This window comes from Doryrhamphus excisus, chromosome 15 (assembly GCF_030265055.1).
Source record: "Doryrhamphus excisus isolate RoL2022-K1 chromosome 15, RoL_Dexc_1.0, whole genome shotgun sequence".
Lineage (NCBI taxonomy): Eukaryota > Metazoa > Chordata > Actinopteri > Syngnathiformes > Syngnathidae > Doryrhamphus > Doryrhamphus excisus.
In genome coordinates this window covers 12,274,299-12,293,881 of record NC_080480.1, presented here as the reverse complement: position 1 = coordinate 12,293,881, position 19,583 = coordinate 12,274,299, and the positions used below count along the sequence as shown (strand labels likewise).

General features: G+C 40.0%; 1 protein-coding gene across 1 annotated transcript in view; it reads left to right on the top strand.

Moving 5' to 3' along the window:
• Positions 1-16,332, top strand: part of tbcd (tubulin folding cofactor D) — a 36,874-nt gene extending 20,542 nt beyond the window's left edge. The window contains exons 15-39 of the mRNA XM_058049828.1: positions 231-288; positions 377-406; positions 599-684; positions 1,767-1,847; positions 3,529-3,602; positions 3,712-3,829; positions 3,915-3,975; positions 4,049-4,071; positions 4,519-4,550; positions 4,626-4,688; positions 4,754-4,830; positions 4,898-4,985; positions 6,743-6,861; positions 6,965-7,056; positions 9,187-9,327; positions 10,822-10,905; positions 10,996-11,154; positions 11,232-11,370; positions 13,958-14,079; positions 14,974-15,051; positions 15,134-15,220; positions 15,307-15,394; positions 15,476-15,585; positions 15,662-15,746; positions 16,199-16,332. Of these exons, the coding sequence (XP_057905811.1) occupies positions 231-288; positions 377-406; positions 599-684; positions 1,767-1,847; positions 3,529-3,602; positions 3,712-3,829; positions 3,915-3,975; positions 4,049-4,071; positions 4,519-4,550; positions 4,626-4,688; positions 4,754-4,830; positions 4,898-4,985; positions 6,743-6,861; positions 6,965-7,056; positions 9,187-9,327; positions 10,822-10,905; positions 10,996-11,154; positions 11,232-11,370; positions 13,958-14,079; positions 14,974-15,051; positions 15,134-15,220; positions 15,307-15,394; positions 15,476-15,585; positions 15,662-15,746; positions 16,199-16,210 (2,107 nt within the window). The 3' untranslated portion in view covers positions 16,211-16,332. The remainder of the gene's footprint in view (positions 1-230; positions 289-376; positions 407-598; positions 685-1,766; positions 1,848-3,528; positions 3,603-3,711; positions 3,830-3,914; positions 3,976-4,048; positions 4,072-4,518; positions 4,551-4,625; positions 4,689-4,753; positions 4,831-4,897; positions 4,986-6,742; positions 6,862-6,964; positions 7,057-9,186; positions 9,328-10,821; positions 10,906-10,995; positions 11,155-11,231; positions 11,371-13,957; positions 14,080-14,973; positions 15,052-15,133; positions 15,221-15,306; positions 15,395-15,475; positions 15,586-15,661; positions 15,747-16,198) is intronic.
• The last annotated feature ends 3,251 nt before the right edge of the window (positions 16,333-19,583 follow it).

The following is a 19,583-nucleotide window of genomic DNA, read 5'->3' as shown; positions in this document are numbered from 1 at the left end:
CCATACATATCTGGAAGTCCTCGGGAGTGCTTGGAAGTGTAACCAATCACAGCAGAGTGGGTGTATCAATAGGGCAAGGGTGGAATCAATTAAGAATACCATTTGGGTCAGGAGGAAGTCCACTGCAGAAAGAGTTGCAGAACATGCTGGGTACTGTGTTTAGCTGCTGAGTCCACAACTCAATGCAAAACATAATATTATATTGTCCCTCATTATGTGCTTCTCTGCAGCTCTTTGCTGATCGTGACAGTTTTTGATCGAGATGTCAGCTGCCGCAGAGCTGCCTCTGTAAGTCTTCAACACGCCGCATCACTTCTACATCATTTCACTTTTTACAGAATTGCATTTTTATTTTATGTCTCACTTCCCGTCCCAGGCTGCTTTCCAGGAGAACGTTGGCAGACAGGTCTGTAATCACACAATTGTGTACAATCCTACTTTATGTTCTGTAGGGCTTGTGAAAGCACTTGAAGCTGGAATAGCTTTCCAGTATAGCTTCAGGGCAGCGGCGACAACAGCCGTTGGGCTCTACATCACTCTTCAAGTATGAAGTCCGGATTCTTGTGATGAATTGGCTTGTTTGTTTGTCAATCAACAGGGGACGTTTCCACACGGCATTGACATTGCAACTACAGCTGACTATCATGCTGTGGGGAATCGCAACACCTGCTATCTGAACACCAGGTACTGAAATACCACCAGCAATCATAACAATAAAATACATAGGATTATAAACAATATATACACTTTTTATAAATAAAAGTTCATCCCGTGATGAATTAGTTAATTTCCAAAAAGTAGGATTCCTTATTTAAAAATTTAAGAATTTTGTAATTACGACTTTCTATTACAATTCCTCGACATAAAGTAACACCCCATAGTCATATATTGTACTCAATATAGTAAACATAATAAGAGTAAATAAGCCATTTAAGACATAAATAAGAGTTGTACTTTTGTGTTTTCTTAAATCTGTAACATTAATCCCTGTTTCCTGTTGTGTCAATCAAAGCAGCAATAAAATCAGATTGTTTCGGCGGTCTTTTTATGCCTCACCGAACGTTACAGTAACATTAGCGACACCTAAATACAAGGATGAAGAGTCTTGAAGCAGTCATGATGTGCTATATATATATATATATATATATATATATATATCACTATATTGACAGTCATTATGGTACCCATTATGTCATTGTATGGTCATATCACCTCGTACTTCGGTACGAGGTACATTATTAAAAAACAAAAAAAAACAAAAAAAAACCTTAAACTGTATTATGGAAAGCAGGAAGTGAACAAATGTAACAGTTACTGATTGTAAAAGTACCAGATGGAGGGGTAGGATTTAATAAGCTTTGCTTCTTCCTACTCCTTTTGGACATGTGGAACTGTGAACTGATTATGTGATGCATTCAATTGTAATCTGATGCATGTTCAAATGAAATAAAACCATTACCATTACCTAGTGACCAGTGTGGAATATTACATATATATTTCCGAGCATCTTCTGAACGCCTTATATTTGCATTTTAGTCAATTTTTATGCTTGAAAATGCTTATTTTAGACAACAACACATGATATTTGCCACAAATATGCATGTTTTCACCAGAAATAGGTTATATTCAATCTATTCAATATATAGTTAAAAAAAAACGTGACAGAGTGAAGCCAGGACAAAGCGGCAAGGAATGACTTTATGCCCAATTGGAAAGTTTTTATGTTTTCTGTGTATGCTAATTATTGTTTTGGTGTCCCCCCCAAGTGTTTACATCGCCAGTTTTCCAGAATACACCAGAGCCATGATTGATCACTTAGTAGCCATGAAGATCAACCACTGGGATAGGTAAGTACATTTTCAGCTTTTTAAAATGTATTTATTTTTTTAGTTTAGTTTATTGGCTGAGTGGTTCGCATGTTTGCCTCACTGTCAGGAGATTGAGGGTTTGAATCTCCGTTTCGGCATCTCTGTGTGGAGTTTGCATGTTCTCCAGGTACTCTGACTTCCTCCTAAATGACAAAAATATACATGTTAGGTTCATTGGAGACTGTAAATTGAATTTGAGTGTGAGTCTACAGTGGTGTAAAAAAGTGTTCCTGATTTTTAATTTTTTTTTACATGTTTGTCACACTTAAATGTTTCAGATAATCAAATAAAATTAAATGTCAGTCAATGACAACACAACTGAACACGAAATGCAGTTTTTAAATGAAACTTGTTATTATGAAGGGAGAAAAAAAATCTAAACCTACATGGCCTTGTAACACAAAGTGATTACCCCTCCATCAGGAAGAAAGTAATTGAGATCTATCATTCTGGAAAAGGTTATAAACCCATTTCTGAAGCTTTGGGACTCCAGCAAACCACAGTGAGGGCCATTATCCACAAATAGCAAAAACATGGGACAGTGGTGAACCTTTCGAGGAGTGGCCGGCCAACTAAAATGAACCCAAGAGTGCAGTGACGACTCATCTAAGAGGTCACAAAAGACCCCACAACAACATCCAAAGAACAGCAAGGCATCACAAAAGTAACCGCACATTTCAGAAAAAAAAACGTCATACCAACAGTAAAATATGGTGGTGGTAGTGTGATGGTCTGGAACTGTTTTGTTGATTCAAGACTTGCTGTGATAAATGGAACCATGAATTCTACCAAAAAAAACCCTGAAGGAGAATGTCCGGCAATCTTTTTCTGACCTCAAGTTGAAACCATCTTGGGTTCTGCAGCAGGACAATGATCCAAAACACACCAGCAAGTCCACAAAATGAAGACTTTGGAGTGGCCTAGTCAAAGTCCTAACCTGAATCCTATTGAGATGCAGTGGCATGACCTTAAAAAGGCTTCATGCTGGAAAACCCTCCATTGCGACTGAATGACAACAATTCTGCAAAGATGAGTAGGCCAACATTTCTCCACAGCGCTGTTAGAGACTCATGGAGAAAAAGAACAATATACCAACAGTAAAATATAGTGGTGGTAGTGTGATGGTGTAGGGCTTTTTTGCTACTTCAAGACCTGGTTGGTGACCTCTAGCTGAAACCAACTTGGGTTCTATAGCAGGACAATGATCCAAAACACACAAGGAAGTCCACCTTTAGAGTGGCCTAGTCAAAGTCCTGACCTGAATCCTATTGAGATGCTGTGGCATGACCTTAAAAAGGAGCTTCATGCTGGAAAAGCCTCCATTGTGGCTGAATGACAACAATTCTGCAAAGATGAGTGTCCTGAAATTCCTCCACAGTGCTGTAAGAGACTCATTGCATGTTATTAAAACGCTTGATTGCAGTTGTTGCTGCTGAGGGTGGCCCAACCAGTTATTAGGTTCAATGTTAAGTGTGTATTAAGTGTGACAGACACGCAAAAAAGTAAGAAATCAGGAAGTGTGCAAACAATTTTTCACACCACTGTAATATGTGCCTTGTTATTGGTTGGCGACCAGTCCAGTGTGTACCCTGGTTTTGGCTCCAGCTTACCCATGACCCGAATGAGGACAAGTGGGTGTTTTTTTTTAATGTGTTTTTAGTGCCATTCGGGAGCTTACATCCAAAGCCCTCCACAACCTGACGCCTCAAGACCCTGATTACATGGCGACATCAGGTAAACAATGTCAACATACTCGTTCCCTTCAAGGCTAAATTCCTCAACATGCACATTTTTGACTCAACACTACAATTATTTAAAACTAATTGCACTTGTTTGGTTGCAGTTTTGCCGCGACTGTTGCACATGGCAGTGGCTCCTGACCTTCACGGTCGCCATGGAGCCATTTTGGCGTGCGCCGAGGTCACACATGCGCTCTCCAGACTGGGCCTGCACACCAACAGGTTGATGTTTAATAAGATACTACACATACATGCATGGCTTTAAAGCAAAATCCATTTCTAAATATTTGTTTTAACTTTCCAAAAGGAGCGTAGTGGAAATAATTCCTTCAGAATGTGTAGAGGCATTGAAAGACATTCATCAAAAGGTAACGCACGCTCCAAATTATAGGGTCATAACTTACATTTTTGCTAACTATCATGTGTGTGACCTACTTTCAGCTACAAGACAAGAAACAGTACAGGTAGGGTGAAATAAAAATAAATAATTCCGATGATGGGCGGCACGGTGGTCTAGTGGTGAGCGCGCAGACCTCACAGCTAGGAGACCAGGGTTCAATTCCACCCTCGGCCATCTCTGTGTGGAGTTTGCATGTTCTCCCCGTGCATGCGTGGGTTTTCTCCGGGTACTCCGGTTTCCTCCCACATTCCAAAAACATGCTAGGTTAATTGGCGACTCCAAATTGTCCATAGGTATGAATGTGAGTGTGAATGGTTGTTTGTCTATATGTGCCCTGTGATTGGCTGGCGACCAGTCCAGGGTGTACCCCGCCTCATGCCTGAAGACAGCTGGGATAGGCTCCAGCACCCCCGCGACCCTCGTGAGAAAAGCGGTAGAAAATGAATGAATGAATGAATTCCGATGATTGCATGGTAAGAAAACATAATAATGTTTTCCTTATGTTTTGTAGGGGATATGGTGGAGAGCTGATGAGACCAGCGAGTAAGTGATTCTTTATTAAAAAAAAAAAAAAAGGAAATATCACCTGAAGCTAATATGAGTAATGCTTTTTTTTAGTGTGCAGGCTTATTGAAAAGCTTTCCCTGTCCAAAATGCCCTTCAAGACCGACCCAGTAATCAGTAAGTCATTTAGTTGAAATAGTGGCCCATACTATGTGTCACTGACCACGTGTATTGGGTTCTAGCCGGCTGGCAGTGGCTTATTGACGACACCATCAAGACTCTGCATTTGGTTTCTAGCGGCGCCAAGGATAGCATCATGGTAATGACTAACATGGAGTAATAGTGTGACAGGTTTGTTTACTGTTGGGGCTTTTGTGTGCCAACAGGCTGCTGTGGTGTGTGCCTTGACGGCCTTGTGTGAGGAGTACTACCATGACCAGGACCAGCCCGGCCAGGCTGACTCAGAGAAGCAGAGTGTGTTTTTTTTTAGCTTGCTACTGTTGTTCATTAATTTATTCATTCATTCATTCATTTTCTACCGCTTATCCTCACAAGGCGGGTGACGGTGGGTGACGGCAGGTGCTGGAGCCTATCCCAGCTGTCTTCGAGTGAGAGGCGGGGTACACCCTGGACTGGTCGCCAGCCAATCACAGGGCACATATAGACAAACAACCATTCACACTCACATTCATGCCTATGGACAATTTGGAGTCACCAAATTATATGTGGAGTCACAGTGGTCGGGTGGTTAGCGCACAGACTTCACAGCTAGGAGACCCGAGTTCAATTCCACCCTCGGCCATCTCTGTGTGGAGTTTACATGTTCTCCCCGTGCATGCGTGGGTTTTGTCCGGGTACTCCGGTTTCCTCCCACATTCCAAAAACATGCTAGGTTAACTGGCGACTCCAAATTGTCCATAGGTATGAATGTGTGAATGGTTGTTTGTCTATATGTACCCTGTGATTGGCTGGCTGGCGACCAGTCCAGGGTGTACCCCGCCTCTCACCCCACGTCAGCTGGGATAGGCTACAGCATACCCGTGACCTTCGCGAGGATAAGCTGCAGAAAATGAATGAATGAATGTTTTTGGAATGTGGGAGGAAACCGGAGTACCCGGAGAAAAAACATGCATGCACAGGGAGAACATGCAAACACCACGCAGAGATATTCAAGGGTGGAATCGAACTCAGGTCTCCTAGCTGTGTGGGGCTGCGTGCTAGCCACTCAACCACCATGCAGCCGCTACTGTTGTTTATTTTTAAAATGACATCAGTTTCAGGGTAAGAACTCAGGCTAACACAATGATACGCATATTCACTGAAGTAATGTAAACAGCTTTTTAACAAAAAACCGGTGACCGAGTCGTTAGCATGCAGGCCACACAGTCAGGACATTGGGAAGACCTGGGTTTGAATCTCCTGTTGTGGAGTTTGCATGTTCTCCCCGTGCATGCGTGGGTTTTCTCCGGGTACTCCGGTTTCCTCCCACATTCCAAAAACATGCTAGGTTAATTGGCGACTCCAAATTGTCCATAGGTATGAATGTGAGTGTGAATGGTTGTTTGTCTATATGTGCCCTGTGATTGACTGGCGACCAGTCCAGGGTGTACCCCGCCTCTCACCCCACTTCAGCTGGGATAGGCTCCAGCATACCCGTGACCCTTGTGAGGATAAGCTGCATAGAAAATGGATGGATGTATATACATAATACATTTTATCATCAACAGATTTCCATCCTACCCACTGTTATTACTTAGATATGTTTGTTTACAGCTAGGAGACCAGGGTTCAATTCCACCCTCGGCCATCTCTGTGTGGAGTTTGCATGTTCTCCCCGTGCATGCGTGGGTTTTCTCCGGGTACTCCGGTTTCCTCCCACATTCCAAAAACATGCTAGGTTAATTGGCGACTCCAAATTGTCCATAGGTATGAATGTGAGTGTGAATGGTTGTTTGTCTATATGTGCCCTGTGATTGGCTGGCGACCAGTCCGGGGTGTACCCCGCCTCTCGCCCCAAGACAGCTGGGATAGGCTCCAGTACCCCCGCGACCCTCGTAGAAAATGAATGAATGAATGAATGTTTGTTTACTTTTTTCCTTCCATGTATTATACAAGAGTCTTTGCCCTTAACCCATTTCTGCTTCAAGTCACTCCCATCAGCCCAGAGGCAGTCATATGCAGCAGCGTAGTAAGCGTTACAAACGTGACCTTCCAAGTGTATATGTGCTTAGGTGTCCTCGTGTCTCAGTACATCGACGAGCTGAAGAGCCAACAGATGCTCACCCGTTGCGGCTCTGCCCTTGCCCTCGGCTGTCTGCCAAGCTTTATGATCCACGGTAAACTGAAGCAGGTGCGCCTAAAGTCAACACATCATTACACACACACACACACACACACACACATCATTGACATTGAAGTGTTGCAGCGTGAGCTTATTGTATGCATCTCTCTAGATCCTAGAGGGTCTTCGGTGGATGCACGCCGCATGTCAGAGTGAGGGGCGTTTTCCAGAGGCCAGGAGGGATGCCATCCGAGCTGTGGCTCAGTGAGCTTTTTCTTGTTTTATTCGGTTTTGATTTTTATTTATTTTTGGTGTTGTTTGAAAGCATATCTCTCAAAAGGCTCCTTGTGTTCCTCTGTTGTTTGCTCTGCTGTGTGCGAGCTTCACTGAGGCTAAAATAAACACCTGACTGACATTACCTGCAGGACCTGAATGACGTGTCAGTCCAATTGTACCCAACTCCTCTCAGTTTCTATTTAATCACATTAGATTTTTAAATACAGTTTTTTTTTCAAACTTACAGACGCAATGCGTTTTAGGCTTTTTATAATTTTTCATATGCTGCTTCCAATAATAAATGCAAAGAAAATTGTGCAATCAGAGAATAAATAAATGGACATGCTAAAGTAAGTGGAAAAAAATCACACTGGAATTAAATAATAGTTTTAAATATATAATATATTTATATTAAAATAATATTTAAAATAACTATTTTATTTATGTACAGCAGGGGTCTCAAACTCAATTTACCTGGGGGCCACTGGAGCTAGGGTCTGGGCAAGGCTGGGCCGCATCAGGTTTTCAAAAAAAAAAAAAACGCATTTATTTAAAAACAGAAAAATATACAAACTTTTTCAGTGTTTTGGTTCCGATTTTCTACAATAAAAGCTCTGATAAAACATTCTACTGTTCTCAAATATCTTAATTTTTATTTTTCTGCACAAAATAAGATGAAAAATAAATAAACAAATCAAGAATAAAGAAAATCAATCAAGCAGTAATAAATAAATATAATAATAATAATAATAAAACGGCAAAGAATAAAAACTTAAGAAACCACATATAGTTGGTGGGTAGACAAATTATTTTTTTCAGATTAAAATTCACAAAGCATTATTAGAGCCCTGTAGACATGACAAAACACGACTATAGTCACATTTATACTTTTTTTACTTTTTTTTAACATATTGCGCAACTGCAGGGTCTTGAGACACATGCTAACTCGCAAACTAGAGAGCTAGCGACCTAAACGGTAGCCTTCAAGTTATTTCCTTTAAACTTAAATAGCCAAAAACTTACCACTTCCACACAGATAGGGAGGATAACTATTAACAGTTATTTAACCTTTAACATGAACATTAATCAAACGTAATAATTTTTTCTGGGTACATGATACCATACAGCATCCATATCAAACATGTGCGGGCCGCACTAACATTAAACTTTCATATCAAGGCGGGGACCTCAAACTAGTGTCCTGCGGGCCACATTTGGCCCGCGGGCCGCGTGTTTGAGTCCCCTGATGTACAGTTTCCTGAAAAAGAATTTTATGTAATGACACATTCTCTTAGTTTTGTGTTTTATTTAATATTATTTATTCATTTATTTAGATATTATTTTGCCAAGAAAACATGGTGATGTTATATGGGGGAAGCAGTGGCTCAGGAAGGTCGGCAGTTTGATCCTCGCTGGGCAAGACACATCACCCACTTTTCCCCCCAGTTTTGCCCACACTGGCGTGTGAATGTGAATGAATATTTGATGGCAGTCGGAGAGGCCGTAGGTACGAATCGGCAGCCACATGTCGGTCAGACTACCCCAGGGGGGCTGTGGATACGGATGTAGCATACCACCACTAGGGTTCACTCTATATTCATTATTGTTTTTACATAATTGACAAAAAGTTTGAGTTCCAAAGTGAGTCTTACCCTTTCTCAATATTGCCATATTCAATATTATTTCCTCAGAATTGTCAGAAAATATCCAGAATAGTATGAATAATTTTCAAAATATTTACGGAAAAAAAGGATACAATTATAAATAATGTAATAATAATACAGTAGGCATTCTTGAGTCCATTTAAAGGCACTATACAAATCCAAGTCAATATTATTATGACTTGTAGTAGTATTAATTACTATTATTATTATTAGTAGTAGTAGTAGTATTAAATATTACAAATTTCCCCACTGAGGGATGACTAAAGGCATATCTTAATCTTAATATTTCTAACACGACTTGTTACTTTTGCCACAGAAATATCAGATTCAGTCAATAAATACGCACTGTATGATTATTTTTAGCTTATCTACATGCTGATGTAAATATGTGCATTGAAAGCAGTACAATGTGACTTTGGTGTATGACCCCTAACATGATTTTCTTCCTAAACAGAGTATGTATAAAGGCCGGCGTCTGTGCCAGCGGACCCCCTGCCTCAGTTCTCTGCTCGGACAATATAGCCGAAGTGTATGGCGTCCTGCTGGACAGCATGGATGACTACAGCATGGACAGCAGAGGGGACGTGGGCGCGTGGTGAGTTATTCATATCCATTCATATGTTTGCCTCAGGTATTGAGAATGTTCCCTCCCCGTTAGGCATTTTGGTGTCTTTCTTCCCCTCCACACAGACATAACACGCATGATGATTGTCTTAGCAGTAGCCCGAGGCAACGCTTACCTTTGCAGCAGGAATGCCACCAGGCTTGTCACTTGGTCCCTCCTTTTCTACATGGGATGGGCTGATTCTTTCTCACTCTTATTTCCATACATAGATATACTGGCGATATATGAAATCTCTAGTTTTGATTGGTTACATTTTAGATTTTTTTTCCTCAAGGAAATAGAATTACGGTCATCTTTTCCAGGATCACATCATCATGTTGGTATCATAAAAAAATTACTTGTGCAGCCAACATTTTAAAGCCATATTTTAACATTCCTAAAAACAACACAATCTTAACTATGTGTGACAAAAGTATTGGGTCACAGCTTGAGTCTCACTGTTTTGAATGTGATCTATGTCAGGGCCTCCAGCCAAAGCTCTTTTTTTGCTGGCCCGTGGAACATTCTAAAAATGTAATTTAACAAGAAAACTAAAAAAAAATTGGAACGCATCCGATTACAATTGAGTGCATCACATAATCAGTTCAGAGTTCCACATGTCCAAAAGGAGTAGGAAGAAGCAAAGCTTATTAAATCCTACCCCTCCATCTGGTACTTTTACAAATCAGTAACTGTTACATTTGTTCACTTCCTGCTTTCCTAATATAGTTTAAGTTTTAAGTTGTTTTTTTTTTTATAAATAATGCACCTCGTACCGAAGTATGAGGTAATATGACCATACAATGACATAATGGGTAACATAGTAACAAGAAAAAGTTGTAATCTAACAAGAAAAGTCATCATTTTGGGATGTAATAATGTCCTAATATTACTCGGAAAAATAAAGTCATTTTAGTAGCATAAAAATTACAGTAGCATTCAACTACTAAAGAAAAAATACATATTTTTTAATGTAATATGTATAATGTGCTACATTTATAATGTAATACAAGTATGTAATAATGTATTATTATTATATATTATTATTATATATTATATTATTGTATATTATATTATTATTACATATATATTATATATAACATATATTATTGCGTATGTAATAATGTAACAATGAAAACAAAACAAAGTGAAAGTATAGTTTTTGGAAAATCAGGTTGTGGAAAAGGTTATAATTTTAGATGAATGTCAAAATATTATGGTATGGTAATAAAGTCATAATTACAAAAATAATTATTTTTGAATAAAGTTGACATTAAAAAACAGCAGTAAAAATGGGAAAAAAAGAGCAAAGACTGCAGTTCATTCTAATAATAAGCTTCTTCTCCCATATTAACATTTACAAAATGTCAAAAAATGCAATATACACACCCAGAATTCATCCCTTCACTCTTGCTGAACTAAGCTCTCGTACAGTAATGTGAAGTACTGCACTCATGTATTGTTTTTTTGTTCAATTCCCCACAGGGTGAGGGAGGCAGCCATGACTAGCCTGAAGGATGTGACCATCCTGGTGATCAGAACTGCTCCAGAGATCCTTCTCCCAGAGCAGTTAGTAGATTATTCTTCACATCTTATTGTCTTTGCTTTGTTTGTAGTTTCAAAAGAAGAGAAATATGTCTGTAAATGACTTATTTTTAGGGTGAAGTCTATGATGTGCGGCCTGGCCCGGCAGGCAGCAGAAAAGATTGACCGCTACAGAGCGCACGCCGGTAACGTCTTCACGCAGCTCCTCCATTGCTCTGAGCCTGCGGTACCTCACATCCCCCACCAAGAGGAGCTGCTGAGCATCTTCCCACCGTGAGCATCTCCTCTCCTCTTGTCACCTTGTTTGTGGTGTCATGTTCACCTGTCCATGTCCTCGCCTCATCTTTCAGGGAGGTCAAAGCCAGTCTCAACTGGAACGCCCCATCACAAGCCTTCCCTCTTATCACCCAGTTACTGGGGCTGCCCGAGTACCAGTATCACACCCTGTTAGGCCTCACAGTGTCTGTGGGTGGCATGACCCAATCCACAGTGAGTTGCTCTTTCTCTCTCTATCAAACACACACACACACACACACACTCATAGATGACGTTGTGTTTTTAAAAGGCTATGACTCATGGCAAATATTTTTTGCCAAGCATCTCTGAAGTATTTTTAAAACTTCTTTTTCACCACCACCGCCACTGTCTATTCAACAATGGTGGTTCTTTTTTAAGTACTCAGTTTGTTAGTCTTCTTATATTGCAATATTTTCAGTAGGAATAATCACTCTTGACTGCAATAAAACACGTCTTTATTCAAACAATAAGGAAAAAAATGTGTCACAAAGGAAAAAGTTGCCACAAAACACGTCAGCACTGTCATCTAGTGGTCGCAATGAGATACAGCATTTTATTCATAGTAGTAAAATATTCAAAATATAGGCATATGTATTTCAAAGATTGTTTGCTCCACTGTATTTATAAATACACTTAATGAAAAGACTAGTAGGGTATACTTAGCACAATAATCTGTGTTTGTTGAGCCACTTTCGTAGTTGAGACATCCAACTAGTCGAGTCTGGATCTACAGCGCCTCTGCTGGTTTCAGTTAAGTAGTGCACTCCATTTTTGCAGGACACAATCAACAATTCCACACAATGGACAGATTTATTCATTCATTTTATAATAATAATAATAATAATACATTTTATTCGTATAGCTCTTTTCAGAGGAAGCTTCTACTGTACGCTTTACAGTAGAGAAAAAAGAAATAAAAATAGAGTTGAGTAAAAACAGAGTAAACATTAATTCATTCATTTTCTACCGCTTTTCCTCGTGGGGGTGCTGGAGCCTATCCCAGCTGTCTTCGGGCGAGAGGCGGGGTACATATAGACAAATAGATAAATAAACAAATACATATAGACAAACAACCATTCACACTCACATTCATACCTATGGACAATTTGGAGTCGCCAATTAACCTAGCATGTTTTTGGAATGTGGGAGGAAACCGGAGTACCCGGAGAAAACCCACGCATGCATGGGGAGAACATGTAAACTCCACACAGAGATGGCCGAGGGTGGAATTGAACCCTGGTCTCCTAGCTCTGAGGTCTGCGCGCTAACCACTCGACCACCATGCCACCACAGAGTAAACAATGCATTAAAATACAATATCCAAACATTCATTCAGAGCTAAAACAAGGCTAAAGGCGGGGCGGGGCCACAGAGCTAGGAGACCCAAGTTCGATTCCACCCTCGGCCATCTCTGTGTGGAGTTTGCATGTTCTCCCCGTGCATGCGTGGGTTTTCTCCGGGTACTCCGGTTTCCTCCCACATTCCAAAAACATGCTAGGTTAATTGGCGACTCCAAATTGTCCATAGGTATGAATGTGAGTGTGAATGGTTGTTTGTCTATATGTGCCCTGTGATTGGGTGGCGACCAGTCCAGGGTGTACCCCGCCTCTCGCCCGAAGACAGCTGGGATAGGCTCCAGCACCCCCGCGACCCTTGTGAGGAAAAGCGGTAGAAAATGAATGAATGAATTAAATGGGATACAGTGCAGTGTATTGTATTATTATGGTTGGCATTTTAATGGTAATGGTTTTTATTTCATTTGAACATGATCAGATTACAATTGAATGCATCACATAATCAGTTCGCAGTTCCATATGTCCAAAAGGAGTAGGAAGAAGCAAAGCTTATTAAATCCTACCCCTCCATCTGGTACTTTTACAATCAGTAGCTGTTACATTTGTTCACCTCCTGCTTTCCTAATATAATGTACGTTTTTTTAGACATCTTTTATCAAATTTAATTCCAGGGTGTACCCCGCCTCTTGCCCGAAGACAGCTGGGATAGGCTCCAGCAACCCCCACGACCCTCGTGAGGAAAAAGCGATAGAAAATGAATGAATGAATGAATGTTTTTACTGGCCACCCAATAAATTAATTTAGCACCCTGTGCATGAGCAGAAATCGACCAACAGAGGGCGCCATATAACAACAGAAGCCAGCCTCTTGACTTGTGTCCATAGTAATATCTCTTGAGACCTTTATTTTTTCAGATTACACTCATTTATTCTCTCCGCTCAACCCTTTGGGAGCTGATAACGACAGCAAGTTAAGAGCCGCACAGATGAGGTCAAGTAAAACCCAAGTCCCTGTGTCGGTGGAGTGAGTTAACAAACTAGAAGGAAAGAAGCTTGCTTTTCCACACATGCATCCTCAGGGGGCCCACAGGATTGATATGTTTGCCCAGGGTTGCCTGTAAAATGAGCCGGGCCTGAATCAATACATGGGCCAACATCAGCATTCTCACACCACAGGCACACACACACACATTGTATTAAAGCATCAAATAGCTTTCCAGGAAGTGTCCATTTGCAGCTCCCGGGGGCGTATGTGGATGTGTTCAGACACCCATAAAAGTGATTTACTTAACAAGCTTTTAATCAGCAAGCGTGTAACTACTTAAACAAGCAGTTTGTGGTGGTATGGACCATAAATTACACTTTTTATTAGTGCTGATGAGGACTGATGAGCCACAAAACAAACCTGCGATACAGTAGCTTTTCATGGTGTTACAGTGTGTTCATACACAGTAACAAATGTGTCCTTCTGATGCTCTTCTCCAGGTGCTGTCTTCGTCCCAGTCTATGTTTGACTACCTGCGAGGGATCCAGGATGACCATGCAGCTCTAGCACACTTTAGAGACACATTGTTAAAAATCTTTCGGGACAATGTCCGCAACGACAGGTACAAACTGAACTCTTCCTGTTGATTGTAATGGTAATGGTTTTATTTCATTTGAACATGCATCAGATTACAATTGAATGCATCACATATTCAGTTCACAGTTCCACATGTCCAAAAGGAGTAGGAAGAAGCAAAGCTTATTAAATCCTACCCCTCATTCTGGTACTTTTACAATCAGTAACTGTTACATTTGTTCACTTCCTGCTTTCCTAATATAGTTTTTTTTTTATTTTACAATTTAATTTAATTTAATTTTATTTTATTTTGTCACATACCGAAGTACGAGGTGATATGACCATCCAATGACATAATGGGTACCATAGTAAGTGTCAATATAGTGATATGTATAGCACATCATGACTGGTTCATCCTTGTATCCTGTGCATGTGTGGGTTTTCTCCGGGTACTCCGGTTTCCTCCCAAAAACATGCTAGGTTAATTGGCGACTCCAAATTGTCCATAGGTATGAATGTGAGTGTGAATGGTTGTTTGTCTATATGTGCCCTGTGATTGGCTGGCGACCAGTCCAGGGTGTACCCCGCCTCTCGCTCGAAGACAGCTGGGATAGGCTCCAGCACCCCCGCGACCCTTGTGAGGAAAAGCGTTAGAAAATGAATGAATGGGATGCAGTGTATTGTATTATTATGGTTGGCATTTTAATGGTAATGGTTTTATTTCATTTGAACATGCATCAGATTACAATTGAATGCATCACACGATCAGTTCACAGTTCCACATGTCCAAAAGGAGTAGAAAGAAGCAAAGCTTATTAAATCCTACCCCTCCATCTGGTACTTTTCCAATCAGTAACTGTTACATTTGTTCACTTCCTGCTTTCCTCATATAAGTTTTTTTAGACATCTTTTATCAAATTTAATTTGTTTCTTTTTGTAGGATCGCTCTCCCTTTCCTTAAGATGCTAAATCAGATGTTGTCTAACGGCTCCTTTGACATCTTTACCACAGAAGAAAAGTGAGTGTCACTACAACACCTTATGTATTTCTAGTACAGTATAACAAAAATGTGTGTTAATTATGTTGTTTTGCATCACTAGTCACCAGTTCTGTGTGGACCTCCTGGCACTGTGCGAAGGCATCAGGAGATCCAAAGATGTCTCCAAGCTCCGCGCCTGTGTTTCTGTGTGAGTCCCTTTGTCACATTCAGAAAAAAATAATAATTTTCTTAAAAATAACATCTATGTTCTTGTATGACATATTTCATTGCCAGCTACTGTGGCCTCATCCAGTTCCAGGGTGATGCCAGGAAGAAGATCCTCTCCCAGCTGTTGATGTTACTCTGCCATTCCTTCCTTGTGGTACTTCCCAAAGAATCAAGACAGCATCAAAGGAAATTCCCTTACTTCCCATCAAATAATCCTGGATGGCTTCTTTTATAGATAAGGACGACCACCGCCAGCCAGATGTACGAGATGCTGCTAACATACGATGATGTCGTTGATCTGGAGGTTTTGGATGATGTCATGACTCTACTCAGTGATACTAACTGGTAATGGGCCTTTTAAAATTCCTATCTATTTCTTACATAGATTATGGAAATGTATAAGTGTCTTTCTTGGTTGCAGGGAGAGTGATCCCGCCACACTCCGCACCCCCAGAAATCAGCTTTGTGATTGGCTGGGAGTCCCCAGACCACGGCTTGTTGCTAAGGTAACACTCATTAGCCACGACATTAAATACACCTGCCAAGTAATACACCATAAATACTGTAATTATAGTATTCAGCTCTGAACACAGACGTCACTTCCTGTCTACTCCTCACTCAACTCAAACAGGGAACACATTTCTATCAGCACAAGTCTTTTTGCTTATTGTCTCTTATTATGTGTACTATATTGGGTAATATTAGTGTAAATGTGACTATAGGGGTGTTAGTTCATGTCTAGAGAGCTCTAATCCTGTTAAAAATCATACAGTGAAGGTCGTAAACAGGTTATCTGTGCTCCAGCTGCAAAAATATTCAATTTAGAAATAAAGATCTTCACTTATCGCAGTCGCATCTGGAAATAATTTTCAATACTCTGGTTTGATACAGTTTATGCACTATATATAACAATAACCTTTGTTATTTGTTCTAAACTAGTGTCTGTTTTTGCCAACAGAAGCCAGCCTGACATTCCTGATCATGTTTCCATATCAAGGTATGATTGTCTGAATGAATGGGTTGCGTCATCTATAATAATCATGGAATCATGTTTTTCCATGATAATAAATAGGCAAAAAAAACATCCCTGGCGTCCATTCCTTTGTCTCAATTCAAAGTTAAGGTACACTTTCTTCACCTCAGAGCTCCCCTGGCAGGTGAAACCCTCCACAGTTGGAGCATTTTGGCCTTCTTGGTTGTCCGCCTGTTAAACAGAAGCCATTGTGTTGCTATTGTAACTATTTGATAGTGTCCACATTGTCCTCTTCTTGACTCGTGACAAAGCTGCAGTTGTTGCGTCATGGTTTTGGACCGACACTTGGCCATATTGCATTACATTCTTTGGTAATCTGATTAATTTAACAAGATTATTTTTTTTATTTTTCCTATGAGAAATGTGCTTTCACTCCTTATTGAATGTGGCTGAAAAGCTTCAATGTGTTCTACAGTCTTTTTATTGGAACTCCTTTGCTTGTGCTTGTGGTCGCACAAAACTATGGATATAAGTTGGAGATACTTTAGAGCAGTCTGTGTCCAACTTGTATTACAGTACATTGTTGCAATTGGCTGTGACTATGTATTTGTAGTGGTCTATACTGTATAATGTTCTTATATTGTCATGTGAAGGTTCCTAGATAGCAGCTACAAGGCTCTATTGTGGTTAAGAAATGTGGTCATATAAGTCATAGCATTGTTTATTGTGTCAACGGTTCACATTCACTTTCGCCAACAGCAGGCGTCGTTATATATTTGTCTCTGGGAGTCTTAATATTGCCCCGGCCACATAATTCGACTTTAATTAATTCCCAGCCCAGATGGAAATTCCTGAAGTGTTGTTTTTTTTTTTCTCACAGGCTGGGGCAGATTGACGGTAAAGTGAGCAAAAGCTTTCTATACAGTTCTCCAAGGCTGAGATGATGAATTGTTGAAAGGCTTACAGTTCACTGCCAGTAGCCATGGCGATTCCTCACGTATACAAAGGCAGCCTTGTGGAGGAGTGGAGGGATGGATGGAGCCGTGGGGGGGTGCTCCGCTTAACCCACTCTGATATTTGGAGTCACGGCTTTGCACTTTACGCTCTTTTAATTTTCATGCCACTTGTTAATGACTTGAATGGAGGCTAGCAGAAATACATTATGCATTTTTCCCCCATAGGAAACAATGGAGATAATCTGTTCCAGGGTCAAACTGTGGCTTTATTAACTGTACAGGTGATTTTTTAAAGTAACATTTTCCCATTCCTGACATTCTTACTTGTCATTTAAGTGTAGAAAGAAGGTATGTTTGACTTTTTAATATTCTTGACGGTCATACAAGGATAAAAAATAAGTTAACCAGGGTGCAATTTAAAAGCAATACAACAATAAAATAAGGTTCTCACTTGTATTAAAGGAACTTTAATTTAACTTGGTAATATTTTAGCATGCACATGCATAAAAATAAATTAAACACTGTCATTACCAACACATAAAAGCTCTTGGTTGTACAAGTGTAAAATAAGTGTAAAAATAAGTTAGCCACTGTTATTACTAAGCTGCAAAGCCAATAAAATGCCATGCACTGCTTAATATTCATATTTCACATTTAAGCGTAAAAATGTGTTCAATTTGGCTTTTAGCATTCTTCAGTCCTACAAGTGTTAAAAGAAAACATTAACGCAATTAATATAATATAATTATATATATAATAATTATAATATATTATTATAATATAATAAAAGATGCAAAGACAATGCACATGTCATTTTTAAACTAAAGTGTTGAACAAAATCAAACTATGCCTAGAATTAATCTTTGATGTGATGGTGTTTCAACATTTTTAGGCTTATATCCCCCCCATGCCCACACACACCCCAGAAAATTGCTAAAATTCCAAATTAGTATAAGATATGTAATCATCATTATCATGTCATGTGTCGTGTCATCGGGCTTGCTGCACTGGGACAATGCGAGCGTTTGTTCTCACCCGAAACCCCTTGTGAATTAAGCCGTTTTTCCTCCTCGGCCTCATGATCCACGCCTGTGTCGAAACACCAGATGTGTAAATAATCCCGATCAATGGACTGATCAATGACTCAGCTTTGGCACACAAGGTGATTGCTGAGACATGGTTGCCCTCGGGTTGGCTTTTGTTTATTCATTCATCTACTCTAACTATTAGCACGGTAAAGTGGATGAAGGGGAGCTTACGGGCAAGCTGACGCATGCAGGTCCGCTATTTTCACAACTGGTACATTAAAATAGATCGGTAGTTTACAATATTTATTATATACAGTCGTGTAATTTCTTATTTAACTGTGATAAATTGAGATCTACCAGTCTGGAAAATGTTATAAGATATTAAGATTAAGATATGCCTTTATTCGTCCCTCAGTGGGGAAATTTGTATTTCACAGCAGCAAGAGTACAGAGTCAGTTAAGCAGTACAAAATACACAATATAGAAATATAAACAACCCAAGTATTAACCAAATCAACAGTTTTTCCCAGAGTTCTATACAATACAGTATGTAGATAATATGAAACGAGATGAGATATATGACCAGTCTATACACTGAGATCTTGTTAGAGAGTTAATATGAGGCATTATGGAAATACTTCACATAAAGCTCTTTATACAACTTTGGGGCTCCAGCAAACCATAGTGAGAGCCATTATCCACAAATCGTGATAACACGGAACAGTGGTGAACCTTCCAAGGAGTGGCCGGCCAACCAAAATGACCCTAATAGCACAGCGACGACTCATACAAGAGGTCACAAAAGACCCCACAACAACATCCAAAGAACTTCAGGCATCACTTGCCCATAAGAAAGAGACTGGGCAAAAACAGCCAACATGGCACATCGGCAAGTGTTATGGTGGTTATTTTTTCACTTTTATTGTATCAAACAAAACCATAGAAGCTGTGGATTTTGAGCCATATATAAAACATGGAAGCAGCAGAATCAAAGTTGGAGCTGCGTATAAAACGAGCATGATAATAACATGGCTGAGCGTGGTAATTCCACCACTGATAGAAATAGAAGAGATGCTGTCATTATGAATATGACAACTGACCGTAAAGACCGCAGCCTTTTTACAACTTTTCACCAGAGTTATAATCTGCGTGTGCTCTGTCTGCCTCTGAAATGACCATCTTCTCCAGAATTATAGTCATTTTGGGGGATGGAGGCAGCTGGATGCGTTTAGAGTGGGTTTTAATATGTGAAGTTAGTCGTCCTTTTAATGGTCAGTGTGCATTTTTAATTTATCCATAGATGGCTTGGCTGTTTCAATGAAAAGGTCAACCTTCAATCTACATTCATGTTGTTGTTAAGGAGTCCTGTTGGGTATTGTTGCTTGC